Here is a 13,363-nt window from a genome sequence, read left to right as displayed (position 1 = left end):
TAAGAAATAGTTTACATATACAATCTGGACAGCATCAAAAAAATAAAAAACTTTAATCTCTGAAAAATAATTTCAGAATTATTTATGGAAAATGAATTTCCTCCTGACAAATATAATACCTTACTTAATATAGAAGAGCTATGAAAGGAAGGCAAATCAGTGGTACCTAATCTTTATCACTTTGATTGACTAAATTGAAATTAATTTCTTACAGAAAAATCCTCTATGGGAGAGTAGATTATTTCCTTTCCTTTATGGCCTGTGGTATGAAAACCCATTCATAAGCAAGGGACATCATCACAATGCTATCATGTTCCCAAGGATTCTGGTTGCAGCATAACTTCTCAGGGACAGTTGCAAGTACTCTATTTTTCACGGGCCAAGCTGGTTTGAAGTGACTGGGAGAATGTGAACATAGGATCCATACTCTGAAGAAGTACAGAGTTCTTTATTGCTGAACTAGGTTTCAAATGGTTGCAGTGTGACAGGATATATTTGTTTGTACCAAAACAAGCAAATAACAACAAAAATCTTATTTCTTTCTGATGGAGTGCAAGTAAGTTTTATTCTCAAGGAAGCAGAAAAACCAGAAATACTGATACTTCATTAAAACACTCCATGGACAGGTGTTTTTGGGTAGTTGTCAACAGTAGCATAATTTATTGCTCCTCTTCACTGGAATTTCTAATGGTGCAATTAAGAAAGTATAAAAGAAGAAAGTTTGGGGAATTACATTGTGTGGTGTTCCTACGTAACTAGAACAGATCTGTTCTATTTGCAGCAAACCGCAATGTCAGAAATGCTACAAGAAACAAGGTCACCACTGTGCTTGAAAATTTTCCAGTATTTTCCAAAGAGATCATGTATTGTATACTGTTAAAATGTACACAACCTGCATACCTAACATTTTATATTATACTCTGGATGATCATGTTTATGGTAATATAGATGGAATGGCTACCATCTGGTAGTTTTTACCAGATCTGGTATTTTTTACCAGATGGTAGTTTTTACCAAAAACTATAAACATCTATGTGGTATGACCTGTTGGCTACATAGCATCCTACCAAGAGAATATTACCAGCAACAATCCAGCAAACCATGATTCTTTATTGGAGCACATGAACAGCCCTGCTGAATCAGCGAAAAGGTCCTTTTATTGCTGGTGTCCCATTTCCAACATGAGGTTCTGCCATGGGACCTCCTGGTCAGTGTCTCCTTGACTATGTTGAGGTTGGCCAGGTGAGAGGATTCTAGCAACTAAAAATCCTTTATCTATTCATCCTTTCATCGTCTGCAAACACCAGGCAGCAGGCATCAGCCTTTTGCGCCACCTTCAGGGAAAGGCTCATGTAAGCTTATGTGATGGAAGACTTCAGCACAAAAACAAGGGAACACTGAGGAACAATGAGAGGTGAGGAACCCAAATAACCTCATCCACCTTGACCTAGCTCCTCCCAGGGCTGCCACAGGAGAGCGATCAGCCCCTCAAGATCAATGGGAGAAGCTGTCTAGAGCACCTTACAGACTGAGGGGCAGTACTGACTACAAGCGTGTGAGACTCATCATGGGATGCCAGGGAAAAGCATTCTGCGACTGCACAGAACCTAGTATGGGATATTTAGTGGAAGGACTAAAGGTGGGAAAAGGGAGGGATCAAGGTGGTTTGGGAAGGAATCATTATGGATGGATAAAGGGATAAAAGAGGCTGTCCATGGTTTAGGAAGGAACCTGCATGGATAAGGGGATAAAAGGGGCTGTCCATGCTTAGAGGAATTGATGGTCAGTACACTTCTCTGGCTGTGCCCTGCACCTGATTGGCACAGCCTGTCTTGTCTTCATATTAAACTCCATTTCTAACTATTTTATTGTATGAAGGGACTCTATTCCGTGTGCATGTGTGTGTATGGAGATTTTAGTGCCAGCAAGCGGAATTAGACCATGTGTCTGGGGTACCAGCAACTGGAGAAACTTAATGCGTTCATATTGTTTGGGGGTGTCTGTCCATGTGTATTCACTAGCAAACATGAAGATGGTCTAGCGAGCAAGGAGGACAAATGACTTGAAAGCCAAGTAGAGGAGTGACTGGTAAGTCTGGGCCAGATACTGGAGAGGGTCTGCAAGATGATTATTGAAAGGACAAAGACCCCCAAGCCAAACACTGGGGCGATGATGAGGTGTGGGGAACAACCCGAAGACTCATTTGCATGACCGTGCCTCTGTGCATGAGGCAAACAGAGACCAGAGGATCAAAAGGCCAGCTCCTCCGGACCTGCGGCGGGCGAGGCGGCACCCAAGGGTGCCCTTCTTTTACCAGGGAGCCCCGGCAAGGGACCGGCCCCCTCTGCCGGTGCCTACACGACACCCACACCCGCCGCAGAGGCGGCGGAACTCAGGGGGACGGCGCCTGCCTCCAGCCGGCGCCCGTTCGCCGGCCGCCCTCGGGCCTGCGCCTCCTTCCGTCCCGGCGTTACCGCGGCAACGGCAACGGCGGCGGAGCGGGGAGCACGGGCCCGGCGGCAGGATGGTGAGAGAGGGGGCGGGCGGGGATGGGGGGGCGCCGGGCGGGAGGGTCCCCCCGGGCCCCTCTGACCCGGCTCCGCTCCGCTCTCTGCCCAGATGCTCTCCCGGGCCAAGCCGGCCGTGGGGAGCGCCCCGGCGGCAGGAGACAGGCGGAGGAAGAAAGGGAAGAAGGTGCCGCAGCTGGAAGAGCTCCTGGCCCTCCGAGACTTCACCGGCGCCATCGCCTTGCTGGAGGTAACGGCGGCGGCGGGGCTGGGGGCGCCGCCTGCTCCTGGCTCCGCCGCCGCCGTCGGGGAGCGGAGGCGGGAGCCCCCCGAGGGCCCGGGCAAAACGCTCACGTTCTTTCTTTCTCCTTTCCAAAGTTTAAACGGCATGTGGGTGAGCAGGAGGAGGACGCCGACCTCTGGATCGGGTACTCTGCCTTTCATCTGGGTGACTACAAGAGAGCGCTAGAGGTAAGGTGAGGAAAGCTTGCTCCCCGAGTAGGGAGTCGGGAACCTGGGCTGAAGGGATGGCAGGAGGAGGATGTTCTGCGATAGGGAACAGTCCTGCCAGCCAGTTAAATTACAGACATATGGTAGGAAAGCAGTTTGGGTTGAAAAAGAGGTATTTGCCCATGAAAATAGATCCTGTGTAGTTATTTACTCTTACTTAATACTAGGCTCAGTAACCTCATTTGTCCCTTCTAATGTCATAATTCATGTCCTCAATTTTCAATACACTTTTTGCAGTTAACTTTCCACGGTTTTGTTTTCAGGTTTAATTATGCCTTTGTCTTCGTTGTGTACATTATCTGTAATATATAGACTTTTTTAGTTGTCTGTGGAGGCTGGTGTCTCTGGCTATTTGATGTACTTTATTGTTCTTCTGCACGTTTTCTTATATGAGGTAATGCAATGAAATAAGACATTCTCATTCTCCAAAAGTTTTAAGTTACTAAGAGACATGTTGATTATTCAGACATGCGTAAAATACCAATATTTGCACCATACAGTGCTGTTGTGTTACTTCTTGTGCGTGAATCCATATGCAGTTCTTTCTCTTCCATTTATGTCTCCAATGAAGCTCATTTTGTTGGCAGTCAGTTTATTGCCAGTGTCACTGGAAGCTGGGCCTGCATATTTTTCTGTAGAAGTGTTAACAGATTTTGTTGCCTACTGTGCTTTGTACCTTTGAGGGCTGGAATCAGTGTACACCCCAGCACAGAGAGGGTTGTGGAGACTTGTGTGGTGATACCCGTAAGGCTGCATATAAGCTAGTGAACATTTGGAAACAACTCAGTCTGCCTGAGAGGTGTTTGTCTCATTGCTGCATTCCTACAGGTGTGAATTTCTGCATCCATACAAGGCCGTACTGCACCATTTTAGTCCTATTTGTTTTGGCCAATGTCAATTGGTGGAGATCTCCATTACAATTTGCTGTAAAGGTATAGCTATACGCTGAGTAAACATTTAACAGTCTTTTAACTTGCATTCCCTGGGAGAAGTATTAAAAACAGATGATAATTTGAAGTATTAACGAAGCAAAATAACCATGGTGAAATAGATTAAAAGACAAAATATCATCATTGTTCTATAGATAACGTTAGATGTTTAACTATAGTTAAACGTGATCATATGCACAAGATTAACGTGAGGCAGAATTTTTATAGCTTCCAAGTTCACAATGCACTTTCCCCTTACTTTAAAAGTTAAAAAGGAAACATCTGTTGGGAGAATTGATGGTATACATGGTTTATAGAATGTAAAACAATAGCATAGAACATAACGGTAACTTAATATTCACGTTTAGAGTTGTCATTTAAGATTATGAATATAGCAATCAGTGGCTTTATGTAATTTATATCTAAATGTTAGAGTGTTAATAGGGAGTGGAAGTTTAAAAAGACTAAAAAATGTTTGCATACAAACAAAGAATAGTTTGGAATTTCTTCAAAAATAAATTCTGCTCTTTGGAATACCCAGTAGGTGCTTATATAGCCAGAGCAGATTTTAAATGCTTCCTTCAATGAAGGAATAACAGCATTATTTTTGTAGAGATTAGATTTTGTCTGTGGTGTTTGATTCACCACTAGGTGATGCTATTGCTTCAGGCTTTTAAAAACTACAAACCGCTCTATTTTTCTATTTTAATATCCTAGTAGGGGAAAAAAAAAAGCCAACCATAAACCATGCATACAAACCTTTTAAAGTGAGAGATCACAAGGCCTATCTCTTCTCCTTTACGATTGATTTTGGCACAGTGACAAATCCTGATATCTTTGTCACTTTCATGTCATGTGGCAAATGAGCTTGTGTATCTCAGCCTAGTTTCTTTTGGGACTGAACATTGTGTTTGCAATTCCTAATGTTGTAGTGATCAAGGGAAAGAGTGTTGACTGTGGAGGCTGAATTCCCTTTCAGTTATCAGCTTCAAGGCCGCAGTGCAATGCAGAGTCTTCACTGCTGTTTTACAGAAGTGTTGGTGTATTCTCAAGGACAAATTCCTTGATTATCTGAACTCCTGGAGCACTCTGGAGGGTGCTGGGACCACAGTAAATGAGTGTCTGGAGAATTCTGAAGAATTTTCTCATCCTCATAGTAACATTACGCACAGACCAAATGATTCACAATCTCAGGTGCCTGCAAGTGACAAAGCCTGTGTCACTATAGTCCTAGTCCGTAGTTTATATTACTTATACCTGATGAGGCTCTTCAGAAATTCAGCTACTCATTATTCCTTTTATTTGTATTGATACTTCCATGTGAGTTAGGCATGCTGGTTGCATGGCAACTTACAGAGAAGTTTGGGAATTGGGTTGAGGTGGCTGTCATCATCTACCAGGAGAGGTGGGGAAAAAAGTGAAAAACAGACAGGCCTGCAACTCCAAGAATACCTTCAGGGAGAATGACAGCAATATTGAAAATGACAGCACAATCAGATGTGGTTCTTTCCCTATTGTAGGGACACCAACTGTCAGTCTCTAGGCTAAGCTCTAACTTCAGCCAGACTAACATCACACTCTCCCCTTCTTAGCAGGTAGAAGCCTTTCTCAAAGGGTATACCACCAACACTTGTCTGGTGGGATCATCACTATTGCTGTGCACCTATTGACAAGTGACCCTGCACTGGAGCTTTCTAGCATTCATGGTGGCAGTTCCTCCCTGGGGACAGTCGGCTTCTTTCACACTCACAAACTGATTTTTTACTAACAGTGGGTGGCTAGAGACTTCTTGGCATTATATGGCAACCAGGACCCCCATGGTCAATGAGAGGATCTAATTAGTTTTGTGGAGTCTTCCATCTCTTCTGTTCCTAATGGGGGAACCCCCCCCCCCCCCCCATCTGTCTTTCTCACGACTTGTTCATAGCACTTGTCTTAAACCTTTCCTGAAAGCATTCCCAGTGTCACCCAAGGACCAGCCAGAATCAGAACATCAGTCTGAGTCCGTTTCTGGGCTGCCCTGTTCTTACAAATTGAAGCATCCAGGACCTAAGAAAGGGAGCTGCCAGATATGGTAATGCTTAGCCATTTCAGCCCGTCAGCTGCATGTGTGAGAGCAGAGCCTTCAATACATTGTGAGATTTTGGCAGAAACAAACTACAGCAAGGGATTCAGGCAGGCTTTTCTATTGAGTGCCTCCCTTCCAGCAGAGAACCGGGAGCTGCTCTACCTCTTTGCTTGGACAGGACCTCCTACCTAACCTGACTTGATTTAGGATTATTTCAGTCAAATAATGAAGCATGACAGGAATAGGACTATAATAGGGTAATGGTTTACGCACGAGCAATATCTGGTTTTACTTGAGTGCTTCTGCTGGGACTATGAGAATACATGAACACTCAAGTTCCTGGCAGGCAGCTGGAACTAGAAAGTGAAAGATGACTTTTTGGCGCTGGGAAATTCTCTACGCTTCTCTGTCATTACTGTAATCAGGAAACATATCTCCACACCTCCTTTGAGCACTTTTGAGGCAACTATAAGAGGCCTTTGTGTGTGGGCCTGTTTAATAGCTCTTCAGAACCAGCATTTATGAGCTTGGAGAATCCTGACCAGCAATGAGGCCAGCACGGTTCTGCTCAGCACCCTCAACATTGGCAGTAGGTGTCTGTAGTCACAGGCAATCTACTTGGCAGCCTGCTTCTTTGGAAAGGTGCATTTGTCCCCTGGTAGGGAAGAGAGGTAGAAGAGAGTGGAAAAAAAGCAAGAAGCTGTTATGGCCCTCGTTGGCAAAAATATGCCACAGGTTGACTGTTGGGAAGGCTGTTGGAGTGTGTTGGTTGGATGGTGGTGTGTTATTTTTTTCTTGGCAAGGCAGACAAAAAGCTCCCATGAAGTAGTTGTTGAGAGAATGTAACATTGAATGCCTTTTGCTGAGGGAAGGGGCAACAGCACATAGCCTGGGCTCATGGCCTAGAAGTACAGGGTAGAGAAGACTAATGCTCCTCATTTTTATTTATTGTGTTTTCATAGATTGACACTGGTACTCCTATAGCACTTTATTTATTGCTTGCCTTGAAAGGCAAAGCCAGAAGACAACTTGTGTTTATGCATTTTGTCTTTTCTAATTAACCTCCCTGAAGCCATAGCCAAAAGAGACCTTTGGGTGCATTTAATCTGAATGGATTTTGAAAGATTCCAGATGGTCCCAATAAAGAGCAGGGGCCTGTCTCTGGGAGCTCTGTGGCAGGCCTGTGTCAAGACTGAGCTGATCTCAGTAGGAAAGGTTGGCCTATATGTAAATGTTTGTTTGCTTTGGTTTGGTTTTTGATCAATTAATTTATTAATTTATTTTAAAGTCTTCTTGAAGGACAGATAGTCCCTGAAGACTAGGAAGACCGGGCTGGCTTTCAAGGGCACACCTTACCAATAGCTTTTCTGTTCAGAAGTGCAGTTTGCTTTCACTTGGCAACAGAAAAAAATCTTTATGCTTGCAAACTATAAACTTCATTGTTTTCAGCATATGTCTGTTCTTGGAATTCTCTGCCTTTGGGCATAGCATATTTTCTGTAGTGATTTATATATATATATATAATATGTCTCTTTGCCCCTGGGGAAAAAGACTACCTCCCATAGTGGCACAATCTAGTAGACTGACTAGGAAGGGGGAAATCCCAATTCATATGTTTGGAGGAAGAATACTGAGTCAGCAACGGGGTGTGTTGCTGGGAGGGATGAGAGGCTTATGCTGATTGGGAATTATGGGGATTGCATTCTTTAAGCAGGTCTTGTGAGAACCTTGAATGACCTGGCCTGCTTTTGCCTTATTGGAAATGACTGGATGGAGAGTGGGAGAACCAGCAGGAGGCACTTTCACTGGGCTGGTCCTTCCTAGTAATTTAACAGAAGCCTGATAAAGGAAAAAATAGCATCAAGGGATCTCCCTGGCTGTGTTTTTAGTACCTATTGTTATGCAGAGCAAAGATGTTTATCTTTAGGAATATCGCTTGTAGCTGCAGTGATTTCTGCTTCATTAAAAAAGTAGATTGAAAGATTTATAGCTTAGTTTTTACTATTTTTTTTCTCAACAAATAACAATAAATGAAGCAATATATGTAGCAGTATTAAGGGATATGTCATGAATGTGGTTGTGTAAGAAATATCAGAATATAGTATCCAGTGGCTTTCAATAGCTTTTGGCTGTAAATCTTCATATGAGAAATGGTGAGGTTAAGCACACTTTAGTATATTTGCTATAATTACATTTTTATCTATAAGGAAGTATTGAATGTGCCCAGTACTGAGTTCTGGGCTTATGTTTTAATACAGTAGTCTCCAAGCATTTTTGTTTGTGCACCTCTCTCAGTATAAAATTTTAAGCACATACCTGTTGTATATGTGTATTTATTTAAAAATTATATAAATGTACTAATGTATTATCAATACTAATATTATTGATATGTACAGTACTACCATATTATGTAATTATAAAACATACACAAAAATAGAAATTAAAAATATATAAATATGAAATAAACACTATTTTGAAAATATTTATTAATGGTACAAAATATTTTCTTCCCACATCATTGGATTATCTTTCATGTACCCCCACTTTGGAGACCACTGTTTAAATCTATGCTGTGACACTACTTGCAGATTTAAAACAGGGTATTTAACACTTGCTTCGGAAAGTATTCACAGAGATTTCCTGGGTGTTTATCACTCCTCCTCTGACTGAAGGAGGAGTTAGGAAAGCATCAGAAATGATGGAGGAAAGGTTGGTTATGTTGATGGCTTTGTAACTGTTACAACACTGACAAAATTCATGCTCCTGCAGCGAAGATTCATAGTGTTGCTTGTCCCCATTGTCTGTTCCATTTCTGTAAACAAAAGAGGGCTGCTGAACATATCTTAGATTAAAATGTAATAGTTGTAAGAAGGACAATGAATTTAGGAATATGTTGGGTGATGTGAATAATTTAATTATATAGAATCATAGAATCATTTAGGTTGGAAGAGACCTCAAAGATCACATAGTCCAACCTTTAACATAGCACTGCCAATCCCACCATTAAACCATGTCCCTAAGCTCTACATCTATGCATTTTTTGAAGGCCTCTAGGGATGGTGACTCTACTTCCCTGGGTAGCCTGTTCCAATACTTCACAAACCTTTCAGTGAATTTTTTTTTCCTAATATCTGACCTCAACCTCCCGTGACACAACTTAAGGTAGTTTCCTCGTCTTATCACTTGGTATTTGGGAGAAGAGACTGATCTCCACCTCGTTATAGCTTCTCTTAAAATAATTATAGAGCACGGTAAAGTCTACCTGAGCTTCCTTTCTCCACCTGAAACAAACCCTGCTCCTTCAGCTGTTCTTCATAGGACTTGTTTTCTAGACCCCTCACCAGCTTCATTGCCCTTGTGTGGACATACTCCAGCACCTTAATGTCCTTGTAGTGAGGGGCACAAAACTGAATGCAGTATTTGAGGTGAGGCCTCACCAGAGTTGAGTACAGAGGGACAATCACTTTCCTAGTCCTTCTGGCCATAATATTTCTGATACAAGCAAGGATGGTTGCTACTGGCCTTCTTGGGCACCTGAGCACACTGCTGGCTCCTATTCAGCTGGCTATCAACCAATACCCCCAGGTCCCTTTCCGCCAGGCAGCTTTCCAGCTACTCATCTTCTATCCTGTAGTGCTGCTTGGGGTTGTTGTGCCCCAGGTGCAGGGCCTGACACTTGGCCTTGCTGAACCTCATACAGCTGGTCTCAGCCCATCAGTCTAGCCTATGCAGATCCTTCTGCAGAGCCTTCCTACCCTTGAGCAGATCAACACTCGCACCCATCTTGTCCACAAAGTTACTGAGGGTGCACTCAATCCCCTTGTCCGGATTATTGATAAAGATTTAGAAGAGAACTGGCACCAGTACTGAGCCCTGGGGTACACTGCTAGTGACTGGTCTCCGACTGGATTTAACTCCATTTACCATGACTCTTTGGACCCAGCCAGTTTTTGACCCAATGAAGCATACACCCATCCAAGCCTTGAGCAGGCAGCTCAGGAGAATGCTGTGGAAATGGTGTCAAAAGCCTTACTGAAGTCTAGGTAGACCACATCACAGCCTTTCCCTCATCCAGTGAGCACATCACCTTGTAGGAGATCAGGTTTGTCAAGCAGGACCTGCCTTTCATAAACCCGTGCTGAGTGGGCCTGATCGCCTGCTTGCCCTGTAGGTGCTGTGTGATGGCACTCAAGATAATCTGCTCCATGAGCTTCCCCAGCACCAACGTCAAACTGATATACTGTTAAATATATGCTGTTAAAAATTAAATACGTTGTTAAATGATGGAAGAAAAAATGATATTTAATACACACCTATGCTTTTAAACAATTAAAAACAAATCATCCCCCCCCTTCTGTTACAGGAATATGAGGCCTTGACCAAACAACCAGCTTGCAATCCTGATGTTTGGGTAAACCTGGCATGTACCTACTTCTTCCTGGGGATGTATACACAAGCTGAACAAGCAGCCTTGAAAGGTGAGATGTATGTCTGTGATGGAAAGAACTATTTGTTGACTTGAACACTTAAAAGTGTTTTCCAGAGGAAGTATCTGGTGCTTTTTTTTTCAGAGGAATAAAGGATACTTTTGAGCTGTGTTTTTTGTTGTTGTTTGTTTTTCTTCCATTCAACGTAAGAGTTATAATGCAGTTTGCTCCCTAAAAATAGCTTGGGCAGGTGGAGCAGCTGGAACTGAAAGAAGCATCTGGAAAATAAGTTCTCTGATTAATTTCTAAATACAAAACCCGGCATATGCTGACCAGCAGCAAAAAGTTACTCTTCTTTTGACTGATTCCATGTCTCTGAGCCAGTGCAGATGAAGCTAATTAGGATAGTGATACTATCAAAAAATAAGCATATGAGATAATTTAGCATTCTCTTTTATGTGGACAATAATTCTGTTTATGCAGTTTGAGTGACTTAGTAGGTGGTCTTATTGCCTTGTAAGTTAGATACTAGGGATCTGATTCCTCAAGGAGTGGAGTTTGCTGCAGTCACATTATTACAGTTCCACTCTAATCTGAACATGCATGGGATCATTGAAAAAAGAGAAATTGAAATTAGATTCCAAGGCAATTTTTACTGCCTAAAAATGTTTCTGCAGTTTAATTTTGTTACCCATCACTTTCCGTTTATCTTAGTGATTTATCTTGTTTCCCATTACCATAGTATCACAGTGCTTTCTAAGTTGAATTAATAGTAGTAATGTTCTCAGTCAGCTTCTGATTCTTGCCTTTTTAGGATAAGATTCTAAATGAGTCTTTCATTTTCTTTTTTGTTTCTTTCTTTACTTTTCTAGTCTTGGGCTGAAAATAGGGAGAAAAGTGTATTTTCTGCTACTGTGGAGGAGCCCCTCCAAAGAGGACAGTTTTATGGTATTTTTTATAAATGGTTAGATTCTGGTATCTCATTAAAGTCCTCTGAAAGAAAATTCTGACCTTGATTCCCACAACTGAAAATGTTTTGTTTCCAAAAGTAAAAAGTTTCCTGCGGGGCTTTGTATTCTGTATTGCTGATTTGTGATCTGTATTGTTCAATAAGTGATCTGTGTTGTTCAAGAAGTGTGTAACATTCTAGTATTCACAAGTAATAATTTTATCTTTAAAGTACCACAAGCTTGAGGTTTAGGAGATTACAATCCAGGATTTGAACTAAAAATAACTGGACAATAGATCCTGAGGTGTCACTATACCTAAACGATGGAGAAAGCGAGTGGCTGTGTCCAGTACCGGTTGGAGCCTGCTCATTGTCATCAGCTTCACATAGTGCGAATTACAGTAATCCATTCTAGAGATGACAGATGCACAGCTGGGCATGCATCTTTATTAGCTGTGAGCTGGAAGTGAGGAAGGTTAATGTTTCCCTGCCCCTCAGATCAGCTTAGCAGCTTGGTGAGTGCTAAGGTACGTGGTGCGGTTAGTGGTGCTCTAACCACTAACAGAAAAGGGCAGGAATATTAAGAAAGGAGTTCATGACATAGGGAAAGTAGCTGCAGGAGGGAACAGAAAATAGCGTAGTGCTAACACTGGTAATGTCAGTTCCTGATTTGTATGTAATTGTTTAAGTAGGGTAGCATGCCTGTTCTTGTAGTGAGATGCTAAGCCTTTCTTGTGAGCATACTGATGCTTCCTGGCTGCTTAAGCTTGGTGGGGAGGCAGTCCCAGCTGAAGATCTGTAACACTTGGAAACTTTCAATGCAGAACGGACAAGTGTTGTATGTTCCCCTTTTCACTCCTGTCACTTTAGGCTTTCCGATATTGTGGTTGAATCATTTTATTTTCACTCAATATATATACTCTTCTAGTGCTTTTAGTATCTTTCAATTGCATCAGTAATGATTATTACCAGCTGAAGCCATAACATCTTGTGGCTTCTTTTGTGGTTTTGCAAAGATACAGAAGAAGCAAAATATTTCCCTGGGTAGTGGGCACAACAGGTGATGTCTCTAGAACATCATTTATCCTTTCAGCCTTTAACACTGCTATATGAATGATAGAGGTTGTTTGTGTTGGGCTGTTTACCATTGCTGTTTTGGGATTATTTGACCTGAATTTTTGCATACTCTTTGCTGTTTATTGCTGCAGTTGCTGCATGTGAAGCCCCTGAAAGCAGCACAGTGCTAAAATAAATGAGAGAGAAATAATTTATTTTCATTTATAGTTCTGGATTTCTGGATTTGTTGGAGTCTGCATGAAAGGGAACATAAATGTCAACTAGCTTTCTGGAATAGTTTTTCCACATAAAAATGTAACTATCTAGAAATCAAATAGAAGTTCCTTCTTGCCACGTACTTTTGCTGCTGCTTAATAAAATTGTTTGCTGTCTGAGGAAAAATATGCAGGATGTTTAAAAATTAGGAAATTAGGGTGAAAAGCCATGAGGTAATTATTGTATTTCACGCAAGACAGATAGCTTGCATTCTCTTGTGGAGTGAGGTTTTGTGTTTACTTTATACTAAATGTGAAGTGTTCTCTCAGCTTGTCATTACTTAATTAAATCTTCATGGTACATTCTCTCAGGAAAGAATAAATGTGTATATCAAAAGTCATATAAACCAGGATTGCTGCAAATATAACCGAAGAAGTAGAACAAAAAGTCAGTAAAGAATCCTTCTTTGAAGGTTTTTGATTATAGTTGTACTTCATCTCCTCTAGGCTTTCTTCCAAATTCCTTTCCGATATTTCTGGCTTCTTCTTTTCCCTGCTGTCCCCTTACATTATAGTTAATAATGTTCCTGGTTTTGTGATGAAGGCAGTTACTTCAAGTCAGCTACTGTTGTTTTGTAGTCGTCCTGTAGCCAAGCTGCCAAGTGATGCTTTGTTTATTCCTTCTGCATCCGTGCACTCATG

At 41.9% G+C, this 13,363-nt stretch overlaps 1 protein-coding gene across 1 annotated transcript in view; it reads left to right on the top strand.

The window, feature by feature from the left end:
* The first annotated feature begins 2,370 nt into the window (after positions 1-2,370).
* TTC26 (tetratricopeptide repeat domain 26) overlaps positions 2,371-13,363 on the top strand; it is a 49,039-nt gene continuing 38,046 nt past the window's right edge. The window contains exons 1-4 of the mRNA XM_035338384.1: positions 2,371-2,527; positions 2,620-2,757; positions 2,886-2,978; positions 10,378-10,492. Coding sequence (XP_035194275.1) covers positions 2,525-2,527; positions 2,620-2,757; positions 2,886-2,978; positions 10,378-10,492 — 349 coding nt within the window. The 5' untranslated portion in view covers positions 2,371-2,524. The remainder of the gene's footprint in view (positions 2,528-2,619; positions 2,758-2,885; positions 2,979-10,377; positions 10,493-13,363) is intronic.

This window comes from Oxyura jamaicensis, chromosome 1 (assembly GCF_011077185.1).
Source record: "Oxyura jamaicensis isolate SHBP4307 breed ruddy duck chromosome 1, BPBGC_Ojam_1.0, whole genome shotgun sequence".
Lineage (NCBI taxonomy): Eukaryota > Metazoa > Chordata > Aves > Anseriformes > Anatidae > Oxyura > Oxyura jamaicensis.
This window is presented reverse-complemented; position numbering and strand designations above follow the sequence as displayed.